The sequence below is a fragment of the Exophiala aquamarina genome, assembly GCF_000709125.1.
Source record: "Exophiala aquamarina CBS 119918 chromosome Unknown aczIA-supercont1.2, whole genome shotgun sequence".
Taxonomy (NCBI): Eukaryota; Fungi; Ascomycota; class Eurotiomycetes; order Chaetothyriales; family Herpotrichiellaceae; genus Exophiala; species Exophiala aquamarina.
Genome location: NW_013550586.1, coordinates 3924762 through 3946765, shown reverse-complemented (window position 1 = coordinate 3946765; position 22004 = coordinate 3924762). Strand labels below are relative to the sequence as shown.

General features: G+C 49.9%; 11 protein-coding genes across 11 annotated transcripts; 7 read left to right on the top strand and 4 right to left on the bottom strand.

Annotated features, from left to right (window-relative positions):
- Positions 1-58: 58 nt before the first annotated feature.
- Positions 59-2349, bottom strand: A1O9_03230 (uncharacterized protein; the record flags this gene model as incomplete). Its single annotated transcript, XM_013408798.1, has 5 exons — positions 59-924; positions 975-1146; positions 1278-1476; positions 1548-1881; positions 1941-2349. The coding sequence occupies 5 exons, from the start codon at positions 2347-2349 to the stop codon at positions 59-61; spliced, it is 1980 nt and encodes a 659-aa protein (XP_013264252.1).
- Positions 2350-3308: 959 nt separating this feature from the next.
- On the top strand, positions 3309-3764 carry A1O9_03229 (uncharacterized protein; the record flags this gene model as incomplete). Its single annotated transcript, XM_013408797.1, has 1 exon — positions 3309-3764. One exon carries the CDS (start codon positions 3309-3311, stop codon positions 3762-3764), a length of 456 nt encoding a protein of 151 aa, XP_013264251.1.
- A 7-nt stretch (positions 3765-3771) lies between these two features.
- Positions 3772-4154, top strand: A1O9_03228 (uncharacterized protein; the record flags this gene model as incomplete). Its single annotated transcript, XM_013408796.1, has 2 exons — positions 3772-3797; positions 3863-4154. 2 exons carry the CDS (start codon positions 3772-3774, stop codon positions 4152-4154), a joined length of 318 nt encoding a protein of 105 aa, XP_013264250.1.
- Positions 4155-4552: 398 nt separating this feature from the next.
- A1O9_03227 (uncharacterized protein) lies at positions 4553-5137 on the bottom strand (the record flags this gene model as incomplete). The annotated part of the gene is made up of 1 exon (XM_013408795.1): positions 4553-5137. One exon carries the CDS (start codon positions 5135-5137, stop codon positions 4553-4555), a length of 585 nt encoding a protein of 194 aa, XP_013264249.1.
- Positions 5138-6265: 1128 nt separating this feature from the next.
- Positions 6266-7226, top strand: A1O9_03226 (uncharacterized protein; the record flags this gene model as incomplete). The annotated part of the gene is made up of 2 exons (XM_013408794.1): positions 6266-6508; positions 6609-7226. 2 exons carry the CDS (start codon positions 6266-6268, stop codon positions 7224-7226), a joined length of 861 nt encoding a protein of 286 aa, XP_013264248.1.
- Positions 7227-8189: 963 nt separating this feature from the next.
- Positions 8190-8777, top strand: A1O9_03225 (dTMP kinase; the record flags this gene model as incomplete). The annotated part of the gene is made up of 1 exon (XM_013408793.1): positions 8190-8777. The coding sequence occupies one exon, from the start codon at positions 8190-8192 to the stop codon at positions 8775-8777; it is 588 nt and encodes a 195-aa protein (XP_013264247.1).
- A 145-nt stretch (positions 8778-8922) lies between these two features.
- A1O9_03224 (Ham1 family protein) lies at positions 8923-9963 on the bottom strand (the record flags this gene model as incomplete). Its single annotated transcript, XM_013408792.1, has 4 exons — positions 8923-9152; positions 9247-9428; positions 9560-9633; positions 9763-9963. 4 exons carry the CDS (start codon positions 9961-9963, stop codon positions 8923-8925), a joined length of 687 nt encoding a protein of 228 aa, XP_013264246.1.
- Positions 9964-10645: 682 nt separating this feature from the next.
- A1O9_03223 (uncharacterized protein) lies at positions 10646-12302 on the bottom strand (the record flags this gene model as incomplete). The annotated part of the gene is made up of 2 exons (XM_013408791.1): positions 10646-11548; positions 11604-12302. The coding sequence occupies 2 exons, from the start codon at positions 12300-12302 to the stop codon at positions 10646-10648; spliced, it is 1602 nt and encodes a 533-aa protein (XP_013264245.1).
- Positions 12303-13196: 894 nt separating this feature from the next.
- On the top strand, positions 13197-14933 carry A1O9_03222 (aspartate kinase; the record flags this gene model as incomplete). Its single annotated transcript, XM_013408790.1, has 4 exons — positions 13197-13290; positions 13341-13429; positions 13483-14776; positions 14833-14933. 4 exons carry the CDS (start codon positions 13197-13199, stop codon positions 14931-14933), a joined length of 1578 nt encoding a protein of 525 aa, XP_013264244.1.
- A 1797-nt stretch (positions 14934-16730) lies between these two features.
- Positions 16731-18818, top strand: A1O9_03221 (uncharacterized protein; the record flags this gene model as incomplete). Its single annotated transcript, XM_013408789.1, has 1 exon — positions 16731-18818. One exon carries the CDS (start codon positions 16731-16733, stop codon positions 18816-18818), a length of 2088 nt encoding a protein of 695 aa, XP_013264243.1.
- A 2083-nt stretch (positions 18819-20901) lies between these two features.
- A1O9_03220 (uncharacterized protein) lies at positions 20902-21996 on the top strand (the record flags this gene model as incomplete). Its single annotated transcript, XM_013408788.1, has 1 exon — positions 20902-21996. One exon carries the CDS (start codon positions 20902-20904, stop codon positions 21994-21996), a length of 1095 nt encoding a protein of 364 aa, XP_013264242.1.
- Between the last annotated feature and the right edge of the window lie 8 nt (positions 21997-22004).

Here is a 22004-nt window from a genome sequence, read left to right as displayed (position 1 = left end):
AGATAGGTGCCCAACAACACCTGGACTAAGAGGCTGCGGATACCTAAGGATACCTAAGTTAGATGACTCGACGAGTTTCCCCAGCAGGCCCCTCTTCTCCCTGTCTCTCTTCTCTGGCCTTCAATGCCTTCTTCCTCAAACCCATGGCTCTTTTCAGTCCTCGGTCTTCTACCAAACTTTTCCTCTGTCTTTCCTTACTGATTTTCCAAAGTCGTTGATTGAGCGCTTCTATGGATCCCCGCCGGATTCTGGTTCTATCACGGCCTCCTTTGGCGCTCTCATTTTCCTTCTCTTCTTCATGTTGCGATTCCTTCCTTGCCTCTTCGTAGTTCCTTGGTGGGAACAGTTGCGTCTTGGGCGACTCCAGGGCCCCCATATCCGAGACTACATTTGCGGTGCTCATTAATCTCTCGGGCCGGAGGCTGCCACCCTTAAGACGGACCCTGCTAGTAGACCCTCCATTAAGGGTGCTTCTCTCCGAGCCAGATGCGGACTCGATCTGTGTTTGTTTCGGATCAGCTCCAGGTCTCTCATCATTTCCAACCACCGATAAAGAAAGAGCACCAAGGTTTGAGACTGTATTCCAGTGCCTGTCCGGGGTGTCAGGTCTTAGTGGAATTAATACTCCTCGGGGACGTGCAGAAAATATATCGTCAGGGTCTAATTGCGCTCTATCTTTATGAGGCCTCTCAGTGCCCGAAAGCTCCGGCTCTGTCTCGGAACGAGGGTGATCCAGATCTCTAGCATCGTCGTTTTCAGGAATAGAAACCAGCTTGCAATCCATTTGCATCGCTATGTCATCGAAGATGGCTTCAATAGGCATGACATATGCGTCGCCAAATACGTCTTTACCTGTGACATGCCCGTACAGCTTGTTGTCTGACTCTCCTATAACCCATGTTCCACTGTCACCAAATGAAAATTCTAGGTGATCAGGTTAGCTAGACAGACTACGACAAGAAAACATTTCTTACCACAATTCAAGGCCACTGTATACATTTCCACAAATTTCGTCCCAGGATTCGTTAAAACAAAAGAAGGGCTTCCAGCGAGCAGGCTTCTTCGGATCGAGCAAGTACACACGATGTGCAATTCTGCGATGAGGGCTCCTGGCCAAAACAGGACCCATTGGATGACAACCGTAATCTAAGGATTCATTAAGATACTCCCTGCTACCAGACCAGAAGTTGTTTGGAAGATATCCATATGGATGGTCAATCTCGATAAGCGCCCAATCAAGATTTTTACCTCCTCAATGGCATAGGCATTGTCGCTACCACATGGCCGATTCTTGACCACTCTTCGATGTTATGTAACTTCTTGACGCCCTTGATGGTGAATCTATGTTGGACCGAACGTTGGTCTGTAGTTAATTTCGTGGCTTTTTCGTTGTCGTCCAATATGAGCTCGAAGTTGGATTCCTCCTCATCTTCCACTTCCTCGTCGCTTGAAGTTGATAAGGCATCAGCGTCAGAGCTGTCCGCAGAGCCATCATGCTCAGTCTCATTCTTTAAGTCAGAAAAGAGATGTCCCACGGTTAAGGATACTTGTGCCTTGCGCCATCCTTGTTGATGACTTCAATGACACCTCCGATGGTTGCAATTCTATCTTGGGTGCCTATTGTAGCTTTTATCCACTTCCCACAAAGTGTACAGGCGACACCATAGAGCTGATCTCCATCAGCATAGATATCGATCCCTGTAGTTGCACAAATAGACATTGGACGGCCATCCACAATGACATCAAGAGGTGGCACGTTGTCTTCCGCCCTCTGGAATTCCTCCTTCACCCTTGCCTGAATAAAGTACTCTCGTACCTTCTTCTTGATAGATTCATCACACATGACACGTATATAGGGTTTTGCTGATTCCACGTCGGCACCTAGTACTTTCAAACGAATTGTGATAGAATTGAACTGGAGTCCCTTTTTTCATACGAACAAGCAGAGGGCTCCGTGAATAATTCCTTCTGGTCCAAAAAACGACTGACTATCAGATCTGGAATCTCCGTATTGAATACTCTCAAAGTGGACTTCTTCCGGAAGATTGGCCTATTAGAATTGAGTTCAATGCGGTATTGAGAATCGTCTGGACTTGATTTCTGGCTGGAATAGATGGACCCATATCCGGAGTCTGGTGTATCCGAAGCACACAGAGTTCCATCTATCGATTGCTGAGCAAACCCCTTGGATAGACCTCTGGGCTGTTGGGCAATTGTTGTAGCTTCCAGACATTTTGACGGTACATGGTCATCGTCATCTACCAAATGATCCTCCGTTGCGCGGTGCGATCCCAGAGGACAGGATTCTGCCGTGATGCTATCGGATATTGTAATGATTATCGTTGTCATAGTGCCGTGACAGCAAGAGCCGTGGCACTGTGGGTCATTAGTAAGTGAGGCAAATGAGCTTGCCAGCTAGATATTTGCGTAAGAGAAAGAAAAGGGTAGAATCGACCTTCAGTTGGAAACCCTGAAGGCAGCTGCGCTTAGATTGAAGAAGTCCATGTCTAAGCCCTTGGCGAGGTTGCTTCTCCTGCAAGCAGTCCCGAGTACTCAAGAGGGTCGCTCATCAGATGCAGCTTGAACATCTTGACCGGACGGCTACATCGATCATTTCCCCGCCAGGCCAGTAGGACATCAATTCTTCAAGCTGCGCCCCGTACAATAGTAGGATGGGATACGGCGATTGCGCCTCCACCACTAAGAAATGACTGGGGATGGTTTTGTGATTGGGACACTCCCTGACGCACTGACGTCTCCGCATGCATGTGGCCAGCATAGCCATCAATCGGGCACTTCGAGGAACAATGGCGTCCACAATCACAGCCTAGTGACCAATTCTCAGAGAACTCGAAGCGTGATGCATAAAGAGTGGTTTCTGGTCTTCTCCTAAGTTGCAAAGGAAGAGGATTTCTCCATCTGACCAGCTGCACAAATTAATCATATTCGGCAAAAGTGGGACCCGAATCGGCCAGCCTTGTCCCTCCTCACTTGACAGAATCCAGTTTATGATGCCTAGAGATGAATGCATCGTTATCTCCAAGTCATTCTCCTCTCAGAAACCCCTCGGAAGAAGACGTGTGCCGGCTCGCTCAGTGTCTTTGGTCGTGGAAAGTTTGTGATGATTGTCAAATATACGAGACCTGTTCTAGCGCGAACTGTCCGGGTGCTCGTTTGAGGCGTCTCACGCGATATTTTGATTATTATCGGGCTATAGTTGGCGCTTACGAACTAGACAGGAATGGAAAGACGAGAGAAGCTCTGGGAACGCATGGACATCTCCTTGATATCATCTCAAACTCAGAATGATGCCGGAGTTGACTCGTGCAGAGCTCGCTCAGCAGATATTTATTCCGATGCCGGAACGGTCAGCAATTGAAGAGAGGGACCAAGAACGTGTGTTGAACTTGGCGGTGCGAGTTTCAGTAATGGTCAATTGCTCTTCATGGAGTCCCGAGTCTGGAGTTTTAGAACTCGGTCTCTTCCAAGCTCCGTGGCGACAAAACGTCACCTACGGCCAGTTCATTGGCCTGGCTTTTCCACAGACAGATCATCCCACGATCAACGACGACAATCTAAGCGGGAACATAGATCTGAAGGCCGCGATAAATGCATTGAAACTTACAAAGCGTGCAAAGCTAGTCTTCCGACCAACAGATGACCTGAGATGCCACCTACTCCTTGACCGCAGAACGAGGACAGTGGAGATTTATCATCACACAGCATTTTTGAAGAAGCAGTTTAAGAGTCACGAAATTTTTTGACAGGAACATGTCAATGAACGACAGTTTGAGATTGTGAGTGAATCCAGGAGCATTTAATAGTTACCTTGTAGCTACACCATGCTAACTCCTATCCTTAGCGGCGTGCTACCACGTCAGCTACTCCTCGAAGCCCTTGATTCGGTGCAGAAAGTCCTCTTTCCAATATCCAACCCTAAATGCTACGCTCTTCTCCAATCACTCATTACGAAATGTTCATTCGACCCTGACTGCTTGCGTTTCGAGTCTAGTACAATCCGTAACGATGATGAAAAGGACATCTCCTATCACTACTTTGGCAGCCGATTTGTTGAGTTGTATGAGGAACTCCAGAGACCGGCAACCCACAATCCGCTGGAAAAGTGGCTAGAACGAAAAAGTGCGCCTCGATAGATGATGCTGCAACTCTATTGGGCGTGTTAATCGCCATTCTCCTTGGGATGCTTGCACTAGCACTATCGATTGCCCAAGCCTATATTAGCTATCAGGCTTGGAAGCATCCCGTATTTCAGCCTTAAGGTAGTCATGCAAATGGGTTCATTTTATGCTCTAACCTGATGGTCTAGCCCGCTCGTGTGGTAACAGGTCTTCCCTTCCACGAGGCAATTGCCTACAATCGGGGCTATTTTTCTCATATGACCTATATCTACGTCTGTCTTGACAGCAAGAACTAGCATCAGGTACATTTGGAGATGGTCTAACTGTCCCTATATGGTCCTTCGTCTACCGACCCGTGACCACACTAGTTTCCTAACATCAGGGAAAAGATCTCGAAATTTTCCTAAGCCTCATTATTCTGTGTCATTGCCACTGCCTGGTACATGACCAGCTGCATGGCCCAAGTCTTCCTTGAACCGCTTCCCATTGACCATAAGCGGAAGACAATCCTGCAGCACAAACAACACCCTCGCCCATTCTGTATCGCTGGGGTTATTCCATGCGTGCATCGTACCACGCTGAATGGCTACGTCCCCACGCGTCAGCAGCGTTTTACTTCCGTCGTCCAATTCCAGGATTACATTTCCTTCCATGACGACCCCATAGTCCAGACTCTGCGTGCGATGCATGAATCCGTTACTGTTTGGCGCAAAATCTGCAAAGCGGCAGACTGTCCCCTTGGGCAAAACGGCAGGCAACTGGCCTCGTGAAAGCCGATCCTGATGCAGCTTGATGTCGACATCATCATTTAGGCTAGGTGGCATTTCCGACGTCGTGTAAAGCGGAGCGGAGGCGTATTTATGCTCTGGAAATGCCGTGATTTGGGCTTTCTCGGAGCTGTAAAGTACCGCCTGGCCAGAGGTGTTATGCGTGGTGATATGGATTGTCGGGTCGGGCAGACCGGAAAGGTGTTGAGAGGAACCGTCAATGGAGCCCATTGTGAAATAATCTCGAATATCAATACTCTCGTGTTTCGTGTGTTGCCTTCGCCAAATGGTTCAGTAGAACTGAGGTCTTGAAGCTTACCAGATGTTTAAAGAAACTTGGATACGGCTAGTATTCGAGTTCTCATCCACTGAAACATAGTTCTCCCCCTCTTATACCCGGTATCATCATGACCGAGCGCCGAAAATCCGAGACACGGGAGAAGAACGGGCTAGCGAAGAGGGCAACGACGGGATCGGGGAAAGAAATGGCTTCGATCGTCCCATAGGAATTTGTCACTGGACTTGGTATTTCTCTCAGGCCAAAACTTCAGTCGTGAAGGAATCAACCGACGTCGACAACAAGCCTATCGGTCCCGACTACTGGACCGGATTATTCTAACCCCTTCTAGAAGGGGTTTTCCTGAGTGGGCCTTTACGGGATTGGGCCGGGGGGGTGGCCTCAGCGGGGGGGTTCTCCAATCTTTCTCTGGGCTTCCTAGTCCACTGAGGTCCAAGATCCAGCATTTCCAATCTGATGATCAACTCTGGAGAAAAGCAAACTCTGACAAAGTACTGCTGTTTTTCTCATAGAATTACGGAAGCGAAGTTTGAAACTCCAATTCTTACTTAGCCGTACATGTATCCGTCGTCTAGCCTGCCACTCGACCAAGACATTGACTATCGAACACAGATTTTGTGAAACCATTACTCGGACACAGATACAATGATCACTTCCTCTGGCTTTGATATTTTACGACACTTCACGCCCTTTGTATTGCTGGTGGGAGGGTCTGTGGTGCTCTGGGTGAGTTTCGGTACCAGCTCACTCCAGGGTTGAAGAAGCTCAAAATTCTGAAGGTACTCCTGAAGGGATGCTACGGCCCACTCCATACGATACCAGGGCCGTGGTATTCAAGATTTACAAATGTTGTTTTAAAGTATAAAACTCTGGTCGGTCAGCGTGTCTTCTATGTTCACAGCCTCCACCAGCGATATGGTCCAGTGGTAAGAATTGAGCCACGTGAAGTCAACGTCTGCGATTTGGACGCATTTCGAGAGATCCACCGGATTGGAAGCGGCTTCGTCAAGTCTGACTGGTATAAATTATCCACGTCAGGTATTGAAGACAACATTTTTGCCATGACCGATGTCTCCGATCACGCGGCGAGAAGGAGGTTGCTCGCGAGACCATTCAGCAGATCATCACTTCTATCGAATTTCCAAGAAATGGTAGCAGATCGCGCACGTTTAGCAGTTTCAAAGATGAGAGATGAAGCGAGCAACGGACCGTGTGATATTATGAAATGGTGGACTCTGATGACTACGGACGTCATTGCACGAGTCGCTTTTGGAGAAGCGTCTTGTCTTCTTGAGGCTGGTCAAGTAAGCCGTAATCTTTCCCAATTTGAACACCATTCTCAAGGGGTGACTTCGTTGTTTTGTCGACACACGTGGACTTTGAGACAGCTGACCACGAATGCAGAAAAGCCAGTACATCAACGACCTGGAACGTGTTACTCTGGTTTGGGGGCTGCAAGGAGAGGTCCCGTGGTTATACCCAATAATGCGACTTCTAGCCCCTGGTTTCATCAGAGAGTGCGACAAGTCCCTTCAAAATGTCATAAACTACGGTCTGTCTGCTGCCAGCAAAGCTGGGAAGGGTACTTCTTTAGCCAGACACAATATCATCAGTGGCTTGATAGACGCAAGTCGCGCCGAAGGTACACGCCTAACGGATTTCAGTTTAGGATCGCAAGCCTCAGCACTGATCGTTGCCGGGTCGGGAACCACGGCAGTCACCCTCACATACGCGGTCTGGGCCGTCCTCCAGCATCCAGCTGTACGAAGCAAACTGGAGGAAGAGGTTGCTGGCCTCCCTGACAGCTTTGACGACACCGTGTTAGAGAAGCTCCCGTATTTGAACGCCGTACTCACAGAGACTTTACGTCTGTATGGATCGGCACCTGGTGCATTACCTCGGGTAACACCCTCCAAAGGAATGCAGATCAATGGGTTTTACGTTCCTCCTGGGGTGGTTTTGACAACCCAGAGTTATACCATGCACCGAGACCCTTCAATATTTTCCAATCCAGAAAAGTAAGGAGACTCCGGGCACTGAATATCAGCTAAAATAGAGACTGACGTGGAGAGCAGGTTCGATCCCGATCGATTCTATCAGAAAGATCTTGCAGGAGCACAGAAATATGCTTTTGGACCGTTTGGAGGAGGCACACGAATCTGTCTGGGCATCCACCTGGCGTACATGGAGCTACGGCATGGTTTGGCCGAATTCTTCCGTGAATGCCGTGATCTTGAGCTCTCAGAACTTACAACGCCGAAGTCGATGGAGATGGAGAACTATTTCTTGATAAGCCCGAAGAGCAAGTGTTGTATGGTGAAGAGCAGAGGCACTGCCGGAACCTGATGGACATTCAAGTTCGGATCGCAAAAGTATTCAGAGGAACAACGAGACAGTTCCTCCCTGATTTGCTTTGCGGGCAATTGCACGAAGCTGGCACGCTGGGAATTGTTGCTAGGAATTTAGCATCAAGACACCTTGAAGATCATGCCCCACGGCTTATGGTAAGCACCCGATGTCAATAAGTGCCCTCGGACAAACAGCGACAGGTTCACTGAATGCTCTCGCAAAGTAGATAACGAGTGCAGTTAGGCTCGGCGTTGGAGGTCACTGCCCATATTTCGGATACGACAAGGATAGTAGGAATTGGAAAACAGATATAGGAAAGATATCACTTCGAATAAGAAACGTTTTCATCTCGGGCATAACTATCGACTCAAAATCCTCGCCGTAAGCAATTGAAAGCTTGCAGCACAACAGCGACGTCGTTTAGCCGTAGTAAATCAGACATGAGGTGGTTCGTTGCGGCGTTGAACTTCCGCCCATTAGCGTCTTGGCATGCACGAGTCAGTCGTTGGAGATTTGGTGCAGGCCCTGACTTGGAGGCACGAAAACAAGATGCCACGAATACATTCCAAGTTCTCCCAGCCATGAATGTAGGGAACAAGTTTCCAAGTTCTTCAATGCAAGCTACGAGGTCTCACCATGCGGACTCTACCAAATATAATCATCACAGGCACCCCGGGAGTGGGTAAGACGACCACTTGCAATCAACTCGTCGCCCTCGCATCGCAGTGTACCCCTCCCGTCAGCCTCAAATACCTTTCAATCAATGATCTCGTGAAGGAACGGGGCGCGCATTCCGGCTACGACGAGGAATTCCAGACTGTATTTGTCGATGAAGAGAAGCTAATGGACGAGGTGGAGAAGGAAATCGAGGACGGCGCAGGCGAGGGCGGATGGATTGTCGACTGGCACTCGACCGAAGGGTTCGCCATAAGGTGGGTCGACTTGGTTGTTGTGCTCAGGTGCGAGGAGACGAGTATACTCTATGACAGACTGTCTTCGCGGGGCTACAGGGACGAGAAGGTGCAGGAAAACATGGATGCCGAAATCTTCGGTGTCGTGACTGAAGAGGCGCGAGAAGGATGGACGGATGAAGGCCAGGTGGTGGAATTGAAGAGTACAGAAGCAGAAGACATTGAAGAAAATGCCGAGAGGATATTGCAATGGATCAAGAACTGGCTGAAAGATCGGGAGGCGGAGGCGAAGGCGAATGCGAATGGTCATTGAGTCAATCGCCTACACCCTCAGATTGCTGAACATTGGTCTATCAAGTCTACTCGCATTGCGCTAAACGTTGAGCATTCACTGCTCCAGCTCGCCGCCCGCAAGCCAGGATTTCAGCTTGATGAGGGCTTTACCCCTATGGGATATTTTATTCTGTTGGAGGAAATTCAGTCAATGGTTGTCTCGGTGTCAACAACTTGCTTAGGGGCGGGTTGACATGAGGAAGCGCAAGAGCGAGGTTAACGCTGGAACGACAGAAAGTCGGGCCTGCAGGAGAATGAGGCAGAATATTCGGGGGTAAAGTGATATCGCCTACCTTTTCCGTCTTATCCATCTCAGCGTATGTCTGGCCCTCATACTCGAAGACTGCATCCCAGCCTGGTCCTATCTGTCAGCTTTCCTGCAATATTCAAACCCCTTCGATCCGTCAAGACGGAGTTCGAAATACAGTGCAATGGGATTGGAAACTCACCGAATATCCCTGGCCCCCTCGCCGGCACGATCTTGCCCTGCGTCCGGCCCTGGAAGAGGATAGGTTCATGGTCGGGTCCGGCGCAGTACGCAAATGTGCATACGGCAAACGCTGTCTTGTCCTCATAGGCAGCCAGCATGTTGTTGAGACCTTCATGACCGAGCGCCTGGAGGAAGTATTTTCTGTATGTCAGGGTAAAGCTGTAAGTCAGATCATGAGTTAAGATATTGCAAAACGCAGATTCAGATACTTCTCCACAAGTAGACTTGACGAACCGCTCGAAGCGTTTTAAGTCGTTTAGCTCATGACTTACATGTAAGGCCCAGGCAAGCCCTTCAACGCTTGGAACTCAAGTGCCGTATCCTCCGTCAAGACGGGACCATTGACCTTGAAATCACGACGTGGTCAGCATGGCCTAATTAACTCAATCCAAAACATAATGTCCCATCCGTGCCTGTGAAACGAGTACGAGCCTGCCAGTGCAAGCGAGGGCGATTGAAGAGAAAACACACTTACCATAGCAGCAGCCTTGGACGCCTTATCTATCGCGACCTCCTCGATTGTGCCCTGGATCTCACTCAACCCGGGCACATCGCGACTCTGCATCTGTACCCCAGAAACATCGGCCAGAATGGCGCGGACCTCGGCCAGCTTGTTCGCGTTGCCCGTGATGAAATTGAGAGTCTTGGGTCGAGGTTGCGTTTGTACGTCAGACATCTTTGCGAAACGTGCGTGTGGAAATGTTAAATGTCCACGTCGAGAGAGAGATCGTGACTCGGAGGAAGTCAATACTTTTACAGAACACGAGGCAGCAAGCGAGACGTTGTTGGAGAACATGTACATATGTAATAATTCGGGATTCTGGGGTGGGCTTTGGGTTTTTGACAAGGGTGATTATTTCAGCCACCGAAAGGGCGCAAAGAATCGTGCAGACATTTAATTACAGCTGGATCATCTACCATCTATGAGGTCGTATTGGGAACTGGCGAATGTCAGCTTTACCCTACCGCTATCGTAAAAACATCTTACATTAGAGAAAGCCCTGGCTGTTCAAGAAATTGATGACTTACAGCGTGAGGTTTTCTCGGGCTAATCTAAGGCCATCACGACTTCAATTTACGATGTCATCAGTATCATGGCGTTCTCTGCAACTGGAGCAACTGGTGCAACTGGACGATTAGGGGTAGGAGGACAATGCTGGTTCACTCAGGAAATGCTTCTACAAGGAGCTGTTACTATAGTGTCTCTAAAGTTGCCCTGTCTGGTGCTTCTGAGAATGGCTTTCATCCATCGCCATGCAACGCTAACTTTGACTTCCAAAAGCCGTAACTCCAATGCATGCACTTCGTAAAGAATAGAACATCTATACTTCCATGAAAACGATGTCCTTGAATCCTCATCACTCTTCTGATGAAGACGTGCTCGATGCTAGCTTCAGCAATTCGAAGTCCCGGTACTTCGACAGGTATCTCTCCCCTCTCCTGTGAGCCCTCATTAGTCTTTCAGGCGCATTACACCTGAAAGCCCGAGTTTGGTTCAGTGCAAGGTTCTTCAGATCCGAACTAGGATTGAACATAGGGTCGAATACAACCAAATTCACATGCCCATCGGACCTGCTTTCTACTCCCACGATGGTCATTGAGTGACCCTGGTGCTGGAAGTAAATCGGGGGCTTCTCGGTAATCACCACCTTGTCAACCATGTCCTTTGTGCTGTCATCGTCAAAATGCTCACACACAGCACACAGCATGGTTTCAAGGGCCGCAACTGAATTGGTCGTTGTGTATGCTGAGGCTTCGCACGGAATGTCAAGGCTCATGAATAAAGCTTGTGCTTCAGGTGTTCCGATGTATTTGCGGGTGAATTTGATGCCTCCCGTCTCAATCCTCCCAACTGAATTGAATCCTATATCCCAAGCATGCTCAATGTGATCTTGGAGTTTGAGGATGTTGGGAACTCCGCCAAGGAAGTGTGCCGAGCCGGTGGCTTTGGCTTCCTGAATGTATGATATCAACATTTGAATGTTTCGATAGCCGCAAAAGCCTCCTTCCCGGGCCATTTTAGCCACATGGCAGACACCGGGACTGCAATAGAAGGCACGCTCGACGGTTTTGTCAAGCTGAGAAAGGCGTGCCAGTATGGGAACCAGTCCAGGAGTTTCATTGGCTGTCGTTTCAACTCGTTGCAAAGTGCCGTCAGCACCAATTCTGTTAGTGATGGTGACTTTAGCTCCGTCTTGAAGCATTCGAAGAAGCCAGGCAGGCATTTGGCGCTCATGGGCAAAGGGACCTAGTTCAGCACGCTATGTATTGTCAGCCACATGACGCATAATACCTTAAGTGACTTGCATGACTTACACCTAAACGTCGGGTCTTTCCCTGTTTTGAGGATACCGCTTTGTATGATGACTGGCCCTTTGGTGACGCTGGTGTGCCTAGAAGGATCTCTTTGAGGGATGGGATTCGTTTCCTGCCAATGCTTGGGGGACTCCTAGCTTTATCGACATTGCGGATCGAATTAGATATGTTTGTAGTAAAAGAGTCGGCAGGATCAGGTGGGGAATCCTTGATGGTTAGCGGAGGGGCCGTCTGCGCTTCGGCCGATACGTCGATATCGATACCAGACACACTCTCTTGGGCGTGCATGTCGGCGTGGGCATCGAGTTCGAACAAGTGCACCCGCTCACCACAGATGCACTCGACCCATGAGTGTTCATTGCCATCCTTGTCTTTGGGTTGAGCTGGAGATAGCGGAGATGAGTCTCTGCCTGGACCTTCCTTCTCTCGACGAGTATTGAGGGAAGGATCATGGGAACCTTCATGTAAGGCAAGTTCGGAGGGCAGTCCGGCTTCCTCAAACGCAAGTAATTGAGCTAGTTCAGCATCGCTAAGCCCTTGCTGAGGCGCGGAGTGAACGTCATGACTAGGCCGAGGATCGGTCCGCTCTTGTTGTGCGGTATGCATATCCTGGCAATGTGCCTCAAGCCCATCGAAATCATAGCTGCCGAAATCGCAGTACGGGCAACGGAGATATTCTTTGAAAGTCATAAACGACATTATCTGGGCACCAGGGAGAGCGCCTGGAGGAGACGAGTTAAACCTTATTATTGCCACTGATCATTAAAAGGTGGCCATCATTCGAAGAGTCTACTGTGTTCGATTTTTGTCAGTCATGAAATCAACTAGGTCAACAAGTTTGATATTCGGTGCAGCCTTGTGGACGTGATTATACGGTTGACACACCAGGCGGAATGCCAAGAGCAGTCCTGGAATGTGGAGGGTCTGCCTGGCACCTTGAGCCAACAAGCACGAGGCTTAGACATGTACGTTGGCTTGAGAAATCCAATACATTATTGAACCGCTGACCGGACGCGTCATGCTTCAGACTGTCACAAGACAGATCTCACACGAGGGCACAGCATCAAATGGTCCCATCGGAGACCGCCCGTTGCTGGTGAAGGTACGAGGTCAAACTTGGAACGCATACAGGGTAGAGTACGCAGTATTCCTCGTATGTATGCTTTAAATGGCAGCAGAACACGAGTCACCAAAATGACGCGATTGCGATCGGAGCAACCGGAGTCATTTTGGGAATGGCAAAATTGTCCCGATTGGCCCTCTCCTAAACCTCACCGCCTTGAGCAGCAGAAATTTATTCTGCCACCTTCGACATCGGGGGCTGAGATCTCCCCTCGCTGCCTCGTTCACAGCCGCCAGCAAAGGCCCAGATCGAATGTGTCCCTGGTCCCCGATATATTAGTGGGTGACGAACGGGCGGTCGCTCCTTGGTCACCCTATTAGCGTGCGCATTATTATTGCGGTCGGCATTTTATTTCACTCGACCAGCTCTCCATGTTGGTCGAGTCATAATTGCTTTGCCTGCTCTTGGTCTCCAAATAATTTCTGAGGCATGGTCACACTGACCTGCAAACTCTGCCTCAGATCACCATCATGTCCACTGATCCTGCTGTAAATGGCGTGGATACCCTCGCCAACGGCAAAAAGTCCCCCGCTACTCGGCCGATCAATGTTCTGAAATTCGGCGGTCGGTCTCTGGACGCACGCAGCAAGACAGCTTTCACTAACTACTCCTAGGCACGAGTGTCGGTAAATTTCCCGAGGACATCGTCAAGGTAGTCAAGACCAGTATACTCGAAACCGATGCTGCCATTGTCTGCTCGGCTGTATGACTCAGATCCCCTATGCTCCAGACCTCCTACTGACACTTGAAACCCAGAGATCGAGCAGTACCAAAGCTGCAGGTACCACAAATCGGTTGTTAAGGGCTGCGGCCGAGGCAGAACATCATAAAACTCAAGAATATAAGCGTCTCATTGACGATGTCCGAGTTGACCACCTTGAAAACGCCGACGCCTACATACACTCGGAAGAATTACGGCTACGGTTACGGAGAGAGATCGAAGAAGACTGTGATCTAGTGGCCCGGATATTGGAAGCTGCTCAGACTCTGGGCGAGACAAGCCCCAGATCAAGAGATAAAGTGATGAGCACGGGTGAGAAGCTCAGCTGTCGATTCATGACTGCCCTCCTGCAAGACAGGGGCATTGAGGCATTTTACGTTGATCTTGCCGATATCATTGATTTCAAAGTGTCGCACAGTCTGGATCAGCAATTCTATGACAACGTGGCGGCCGCTCTGTGCAAAAGACTGCAAGAGACAGCGGGCAAAGTGCCTGTCATTACAGGATATTTTGGAGCCATTCCTCGTGGCCTTCTGACTACGGTTGGTCGAGGCTACACTGATCTTTGTGCTGCCCTTGTTGCCGTGGGGATAAAGGCGCAGGAGCTGCAGGTCTGGAAAGAGGTGGACGGCATCTTCACTGCAGACCCTAGAAAAGTCCCCACCGCCAAGCTGATCCCTCAAATCAGCCCTGCTGAAGCTGCTGAGCTCACGTTCTATGGCTCTGAGGTCATACACCCTTCGACCATGGACCAAGTCATTCGAGCCCGCATCCCTATCCGGATCAAGAACGTGATGAATCCCAGAGGGAGCGGGACAGTCATTTACCCCGATTCAAGGTCCGAGTTAGATTCTGCGTCATCGGGACATGATCCCAAGCTGTTCAGGTCTCGAAGCTCCAGCCATCTGACCGAGCGTCGAGGGCCGAAGCGTCCAACAGCAGTGACCATGAAGCACAAGATACTCGTCATGAACATCCATTCCAACAAGCGATCCTTGTCCCATGGCTTTTTCGCTGGGATCTTTGCGACGCTGGACAAGTGGCGCCTGTCGGTCGATGTGATATCGACCAGCGAGGTCAACATGTCGATGGCTTTACACTCGGAAGCGCCGTTGTACGCCGGCGGTGGTGATGACGAATACCAGATCGTGGACCAAGATCTTCGTGGGGCCATTGAAGAGCTGCGGAGCTTCGGCACAGTCGATGTCATGCCAGAGATGGCAATCGTGAGTCTAGTAGGTAAACAAATGAAGAATATGGTTGGCGTTGCTGGCAAAATGTTCTCCACTCTGGGAGAGAACAATGTGAATATTGAGATGATCTCGCAGGGTATGGTTCAATGCACTGACTAGATGACCAACGGACCTTGCTGACAATTTACAAAGGGGCCAGCGAGATTAACATTACCTGTGTCATCGAAGAAAGAGATGCGGATCGAGCGTTGAACATATTACATACGAATCTTTTCACTTTCTTGGATTCATGATTGACTGCAGCATTTTCTGAAGCGTCTGAGCGGCATTTGTGGGCATTAACGATGGAGTTCTGAAAGGGTGGCGACTCAACGGGTCTCATAGACATGGATTTAAAAGTGTGGCTTGGATGATATGACTGGGTTCAGGCATGTCAGAATACGTCAAGAAGATGTCTATAAATTGGCTCAGAGATACAGACAGGGTTGATTATATTGAGTGGACAAGTGTGGCGTTCGCAAGTAGCAGAAGGTTGCGCAGCATGTCGTCAGCCAGCGGCGGGAAGGATATTAAGAAGGCGAAAACAATTAAAGCAGCCCACTATACTCGGGAGTGGCATGTGTCAGGAACGTCTACAGATGTCCACCCGCAAAGTCGGGGCTGAGAATGACAGATTATTGAAAGACCCAACGACATTCCCTCTTGCGCCGGGATCCTTCGCTTGAGGATAGTTCCCTGACAGAGCAATCATACTCATACTGCGTCCTGGTCAATCAGATAATTCAAGACAATTAACAATGGCGGCGTTGCTTCCACCTGCCTCATTGTAGCAGAATTCGGAAGGGAAAAGTTTTGTTCCGGTGACTTGCGACGCGACGCGACTCGTGCCGCCCAGGGTAGCAGGGCGAGTCCCAGTTAAGTCCACGCAAGGGTTGGCAAAATGAGCCGAGAACAAGGTCCGGCAAAGGGCTGAAGCAGGTTACTGAGGGGAATATCGTTGGGAGATTTGTCCAATTACCAGCATTTCGAAGTTGATGTCTGACACAGGCCGGGAACAGGTGGGCAATTTCTAAGGTTTTCAGCATTCCACGCCGGATGAAGATGTTGAAATGATTGGATTAGACACAAGGACATTCTTCAAGCAAAATGGGATCGAAAGAGGATTGGCCTTCCCTGGATGGAGGCGTCCGTAGCGCCAACCTTTTCTGTCTTAGAACTACCCAGATATGGCATAGTCAGGTCACGAGTTGGCGCGTGCCAGCTCGTACCACCGAAAGCGCGTCACTGTCCACCTCCCGCTGCCCACTTGGCCAGAACTCCATCATCCACCCACCTTGCGCCCCAGTTCTTGACTCGCGAACTTGCCACACAGCGAAAGTCAGACTTGTGAAATGCTCGTCTTTCCATCAGCCCTCAGGCGTCTCTATAACACTAGCCCGCCCTCCTCCACGTCTGCCTCGTACCTTGCATCACCGCACCACCCAACCGTCCTGGTGTTGTAAACACTCTTCCGCCATTCTCATCATTCGTTTCACCAACAGCATATTGATCTTTCACAGCGCCATGGCACACTTCTCGCCCTAACTACGGCACTCGAATCTTCAGACGTTACAATTCATCCCTTTCGGAGGCTCAACATTCCTACCTACCCTTCATCACCCCTCGATCCACCGCAGTCCAGCAAGCTCCAACTCCAACTTCTCCCGCACAGACACGCCCAAAGCCCTATCAGCAGTCTTTGAAGTTTACCCTGTACCTGACAGCCATCAAATTTCTCCTTCGATAGGATTCGCCTTACTTTAAAGTCACCCAGCAGCCAACTGCCCGGCAATTTTGGCTGCCGCCTCGCCTCCACCGCCGCAACCCTCGCACCAACTTCGACGATTTGGTTAATGGGCACTACATAGACTGTTTTTACGCGACTTTGACCTTGAACTCGACTTCTTCGCTGCCCTGGGTCATTATCACCTTCGGCCAGCATGGCGTCGACGCGTCAACACCAGTTTTTCCATATCCATCAGGACCCAATGCCAGTGCCGTCCAATGTCTCCCCACATGCTAAACCACGACCGCAATTGCAACCCTCAGCAATGCCTCTTCAGCCAATGCGGAACCCGCCTGTAGGCCCAGAGATCATTCTCAACGCACCAATGATGGCAGAGCAGCATGTCTCGCCAGTCAAAAGCCAACCATTCACTCAAGCGGAGATGAATTATGCAAATCTCAACTACATTCCTATTCCTCCACCCCAGCCTGGCCCCAACCGCTACACCGAATCTCCCATTAAACGACCCATTGTTCCTTCTCACACACAATTCCACCCGATGCAGATGATGATGCAGCAGCAGCAGCAGCAGCAATCCTTATTCACCACATTTGACAGCAATTTCGGCCCATACCAACACGAGAATGTCCTCCCTGCATCTGCAACACAGGAGAATTTCGTCGAATTCCCGGAACCATCATACCCTCGCAAACAAGCGCTCAAAAGGTCGTATTCTGATGTCGAGGCAACCATTGAACGACCTTTCAAAAAAGTCAAAGCCGATGAACTGGCAGTAGACATACCGGCACCCGAAGACATGCCACCTGTTGTAGACGATGGCAACAAACCCAATTTGAGTTACGCACAGATGATCGGCATGGCCATACTGCGAGCTCCTAACCGACGACTGACACTCTCTCAAATCTACGAGTGGATTTCTAACACGTTCGCGTATTACCGCGAGGACACGAAGCAAAGCTGGCATAACAGTATCAGGCACAATCTGTCGCTCCACAAGGCATTCATCAAGAGAGAACGACCCAAAGGCGATGCTGGCAAGGGTTGTTATTGGATGATCGAACCCGGAACAGAGGGCAGCTTCTTCAAAGATAAAAATCGTCGAGGTAACTTGTCAAATATGTCTATCCAACCTGGTGTCATGCGACCAGAGCTCATGAAGATGGCACAACCATTGTCTGATGCCTTGACCCCAAATCTGTTTATCAATCAGTCAAGCGAGCCACCCAGACCTCGCACTGCCCCAGCACTTCCTGAGCTTTCTTCCGATGCTACTCTCCCCGCATCCGATCCTGCTCTGAACGAGCAAGATGCCCTGAATTCCAACGAAGGCGCTCCATCCCATCCCAAGTCGTCGCCTCCAAACGCCTTGAACTCGTCTCCACCTTTGATTGGCGGCAATCATCGCCGGAACATATCATCTCCCACCGCAAGGATTCAAAGACCAACCTCGGCACAGCGACAGAAGCGGGTCTTCCCAAAACCCGATGACAGTGGCTATTTTTCGTCCATCGAGTCGTCCGCATTGAAGCCTAACAAGAACACAATTGTTCTGACTTCAGAACTCGATATTGAGCCTCCGAGCAAGAAGCGTGCCGGCAGGGCAGAAGAGGAGATCGCCCGACTTCGGGCCTCTTCTCACGATATCACCCCTAGTCACGCTAGGTTTGGATCATTGAATGGTGAAGTTGTGCAATTGTCCTCACCTGTACGTGTTAGTCCCACCATACCAGCCTATCCTGTCACGCCAGCGGTGCGATTCAAGAAACCTCAACGACCACCTCCATCTATCTCGCCAAATACCCAGCTTCATAATCACCGAAAAGCTATGCAGGATTTTCGGAACTCTCCAATGAAAGGATTTGGGTTGGTACAGACCGATCCCAACCTCAGCAGTCCATTTGGGAACTCCTTTATGACTCCTTTAGGTCTTGGGGACGAATCCTTTGAAATATTCTCCGACCCAGTCAATTCCTTCACCCCGTTCACTCCAGCATTCACATCCTCGCCATTGAAATTGTATCAATCGCGCCCACCTCTGGGACGCGCGGCCGCCAGTGCAATGGTGCTCACCGAACTAGATGGAGGCGCGCTAAAGCTCAACGCGAAGACCCCCAACCACAACCATCTCCTCAAACCCAACGTGGGAGTGACGAACTCTGGTTCACCACTGAAAAGCTCAATGACTAATACAGCTGCTTTTGATGTTCAGAACGATCTTTTTGACTTCAATTCTTTCGAGAACGATATGTCTGATAATGACGAAGGCGTTGACATTCTTCAAGGCTTCGGAAAGATTGGTGACTCCACTGTGCACATCGGCGGACATGTTGGCGGCGCCCAGCAAATAAACCGTCCTTCTTTAGGAGGTCGCAGCCATACCTCTCTATTTTGACACTAGGAACCTTCTGTTTGGCACGAGGATTTTGCTTCTTCGTTTGTTGATGCCTTGGATACGACCGATGCACGCGTATTATGCGGGCTATTCCCTATTTCCATCAAGTTTGATTAATCCCTGTGGAATTGGTCAACGGAGCGAGTTATCCTTCTTGACTAACATTCTTCATTATGAGGGTTTTTATGAGAACAAGAGTTACGAATTCATTACGCGGCCACTTGGCCTTTCGTGTAACGATGATATGTCAGAGAACGAAGCTCTACAAGTTTAATAACATGAGCCGGTTTGCTTGGACGCAGTCCAAGTACTAGCTTACACACCCACACACAAAGACCCATCCCTGGGTTAGATAGTTTGGCAGCAATGCAATGATGAAGCTTAGTAAATCGATTATCAAATAATGACCATGGCTTTTTCCCTTCCTTGTGCTGTGCATGAGGTATTATTCGAGAGAGAAACGATCAATGGGGATCACTCCTTCAGTCCAGCAGACGATTTATTCAAGGGCAGCGGGCGCCAGTTCTATGCTCCGAGGCCAGCCTTTCTAGACAGACTGGACGTCAGCGGGGCTGCAAAGATTCATATATATCGTCCTATCACCTGCAGGTACACAAAGGAGTCTGGAGCTGGGAGCCTGCTTTTTGATTGAGACTGGTGATCACTCGAATGTTCGATTGTCAATTCGTCGTATTCAGCCAGTAATCGAAGTAGATAATTGAAGGTATTGGGCTATCCTGCTATCATTAGTACATCCTCACTCGACCCATTTAATGAAACCTTTCGCCCGTGCTCGATGCCGCAGAACCGCTTCGAGGCGAACTTTTATGCATCCCGCTCATGGCACAGTCTGCGAGCCTCGCTCGGGGAACTTGTCCACAACAAGTCGGATCAGAGATTGCTTGCGCTCTAGGCCAACCTAACTGTTTCTGGCCTGAAGAGTACGCGTACGTATGTACACTTGCTGCCGAAGCTTTTAGCTCTGGCCAATTATGAGTTGGGCACTGAAGAGAGGCGCAATGGCCTACGTAGGCCTGCGGTCTCACGTTGCGAGGTACCTACCGCCTGTGTTGGGATGCAAGATACGGCCATGCGCGGTCCCAGTGCAGGACCCAGACCGCCCAGCTGGACGGACATAAAATTTGCCAGGGCAACTTCTCACTCAATAACGCATTCACTGATGGTGTTGGCTTCCACCAGACTGGCAGAACTGGCTGTATAAATCCATTGTTGAGATACTACATGTTTATCGCTATCTGTCAGAATCTGGTTAGGGCCCTTCCACGGAAATGCTTACTTCCATTAAGCAACAGTGCCAAGTTGTGTTTGTGTTGGAGGCTTCGGGCGCATAACCGGAACTCAGAGGTGATGAGCCGCTCCCACTTCCCCTCCTTGGGCTCCATACGAGGTTAATAATGATCTGTCACTGGGGCTTTATTCAGTGCATGACACCCCTATTAGCTAAAAGATGTGCTTTGGGCAGACTGCCTTTCATTAAAGGCGGGTCAACCCTTCCCTGGCCCTCAGATGCGCTTGTAGGCAGTCTTAGAAAATAATGTCTCTTTCCTCGCCCCAAGATTCGCTTGTTAGCCGTCCTGAGCAAACAGCGTCCTCTTTCAACGGCCACGCTACCTACTACATTGTTATATGATGCAGCAGGAGAGGTACTCCATCCTCGAAGTCGCCTCATCACCAACCACAAAATATAAATCGCCGAAATTTGTCTTGCCCTCAGAGCCAAATGACCAGCCGGAGGTCGCAGCATCGAAAAAGCCTGACCATGTGGCGTTGGAAGAGCCTCCGTCGGCGTCAAACGATATCCGGCAACGCCGAAAGAAATGGATTGTCTGGGTAATAGTAATATGCGTGTCGACGATCGCGGCAGTCGTTGGAGGTGTGCTGGGAGGAGTGTTGTCCAAGCATTCCTCGGAGCGCAAGGAGTCCACGCAGTCCCCGTAAGTCCTTCAACACATATGAATTTGACTCCAATGGATTCGTGCTGACATTGCGTCTTCAAAGAGCTTTCGCCTCGAGCAATGCCTCGCCTACGGCGGGTGTAGCAGCGACGCTAACTAGAGGAGCCATGTCTGGCACGGCGATAGCTCTGAGCTCCTACAGTTATCCAACTGCCGTCTCGTGGGGTTCTTCTCACCTGGAGGTGTTCGCACTCGATACTGGCGTCTATCCGGATTGGAAGTACAAAGACTCAACCGCGTCTGCTGCGAATGAGTGGAGTCCGGAAAATTCAACGTTTGAGTATATCGGAAGCTCCACAGCTCCTTTCCAATATGGGATCGCAGCAATAGCACGGGATACTCAAAATGTCGACATATTTATTACTGGCTCCGATTTTGGGCTATACCATAAGTCCCACAGCACGAATCTGGCATGGGTTCCAAGCCTCACGAAGTGGGAGGCACATGGGGGAATGCTCTCCAGTGCTCCAAGCGTCGTATCGTGGTCTTCCCAACGGCTCGATGTTTTTGGCATTGGAGAGGCTCCTACTTATCAATTGCTTCAGATGACCTGGGACGAGGGCCAGTGGGGTGGCTGGATTGGGCATCCGGCAGCCTCGATGTCGGCCCACGCTCCTGCTGTAGTATCTTGGGGCCCGGGGCGCCTCGACGTCTTTGCGTTGAGTGCCAGGGACCACGCCCTCTACTACCGATATTATGATGGGAAGCAATGGCACCCTAAGGACTCACTTACCAACTTGGGGGGTTACGGGACGTCGAGACCAGTTACCATATCCCTGCAGCAAGGCCGTATAGACATTTTCATGAGAGGTGGTGACGCTGGAATTTGGCATAACGTGTACGCCAATGCCACATGGTCGGACTGGACTGCGATCAGTGTCGGAAAGAGCGTCCATACAGAGCCATCTGTTGTTAGTTGTGTGGAAGGAGTGATTGATCTTTTTGCGTGGGCTGAAGATAATTCTTTGATCCATAAGAGACTGGACATTTTCACGGCAACCTGGACTCCAGATACTGATTTTGACAAGCTCCGTGACGGTTTAGCTGGTCCGCCCAGCGCAGTTAGCGACGGCGCGGGAAGCCTTCACGTGTTTGCATACATGCAGGCTGGAGACCTAGGCCATCTGAGCTGGAATGAGTCTTCGAAGACCTGGTCGCCAGGGACTGGTATCGAGTCATTAGGTTCCGGGGATTGGTCATAAAATTGCAA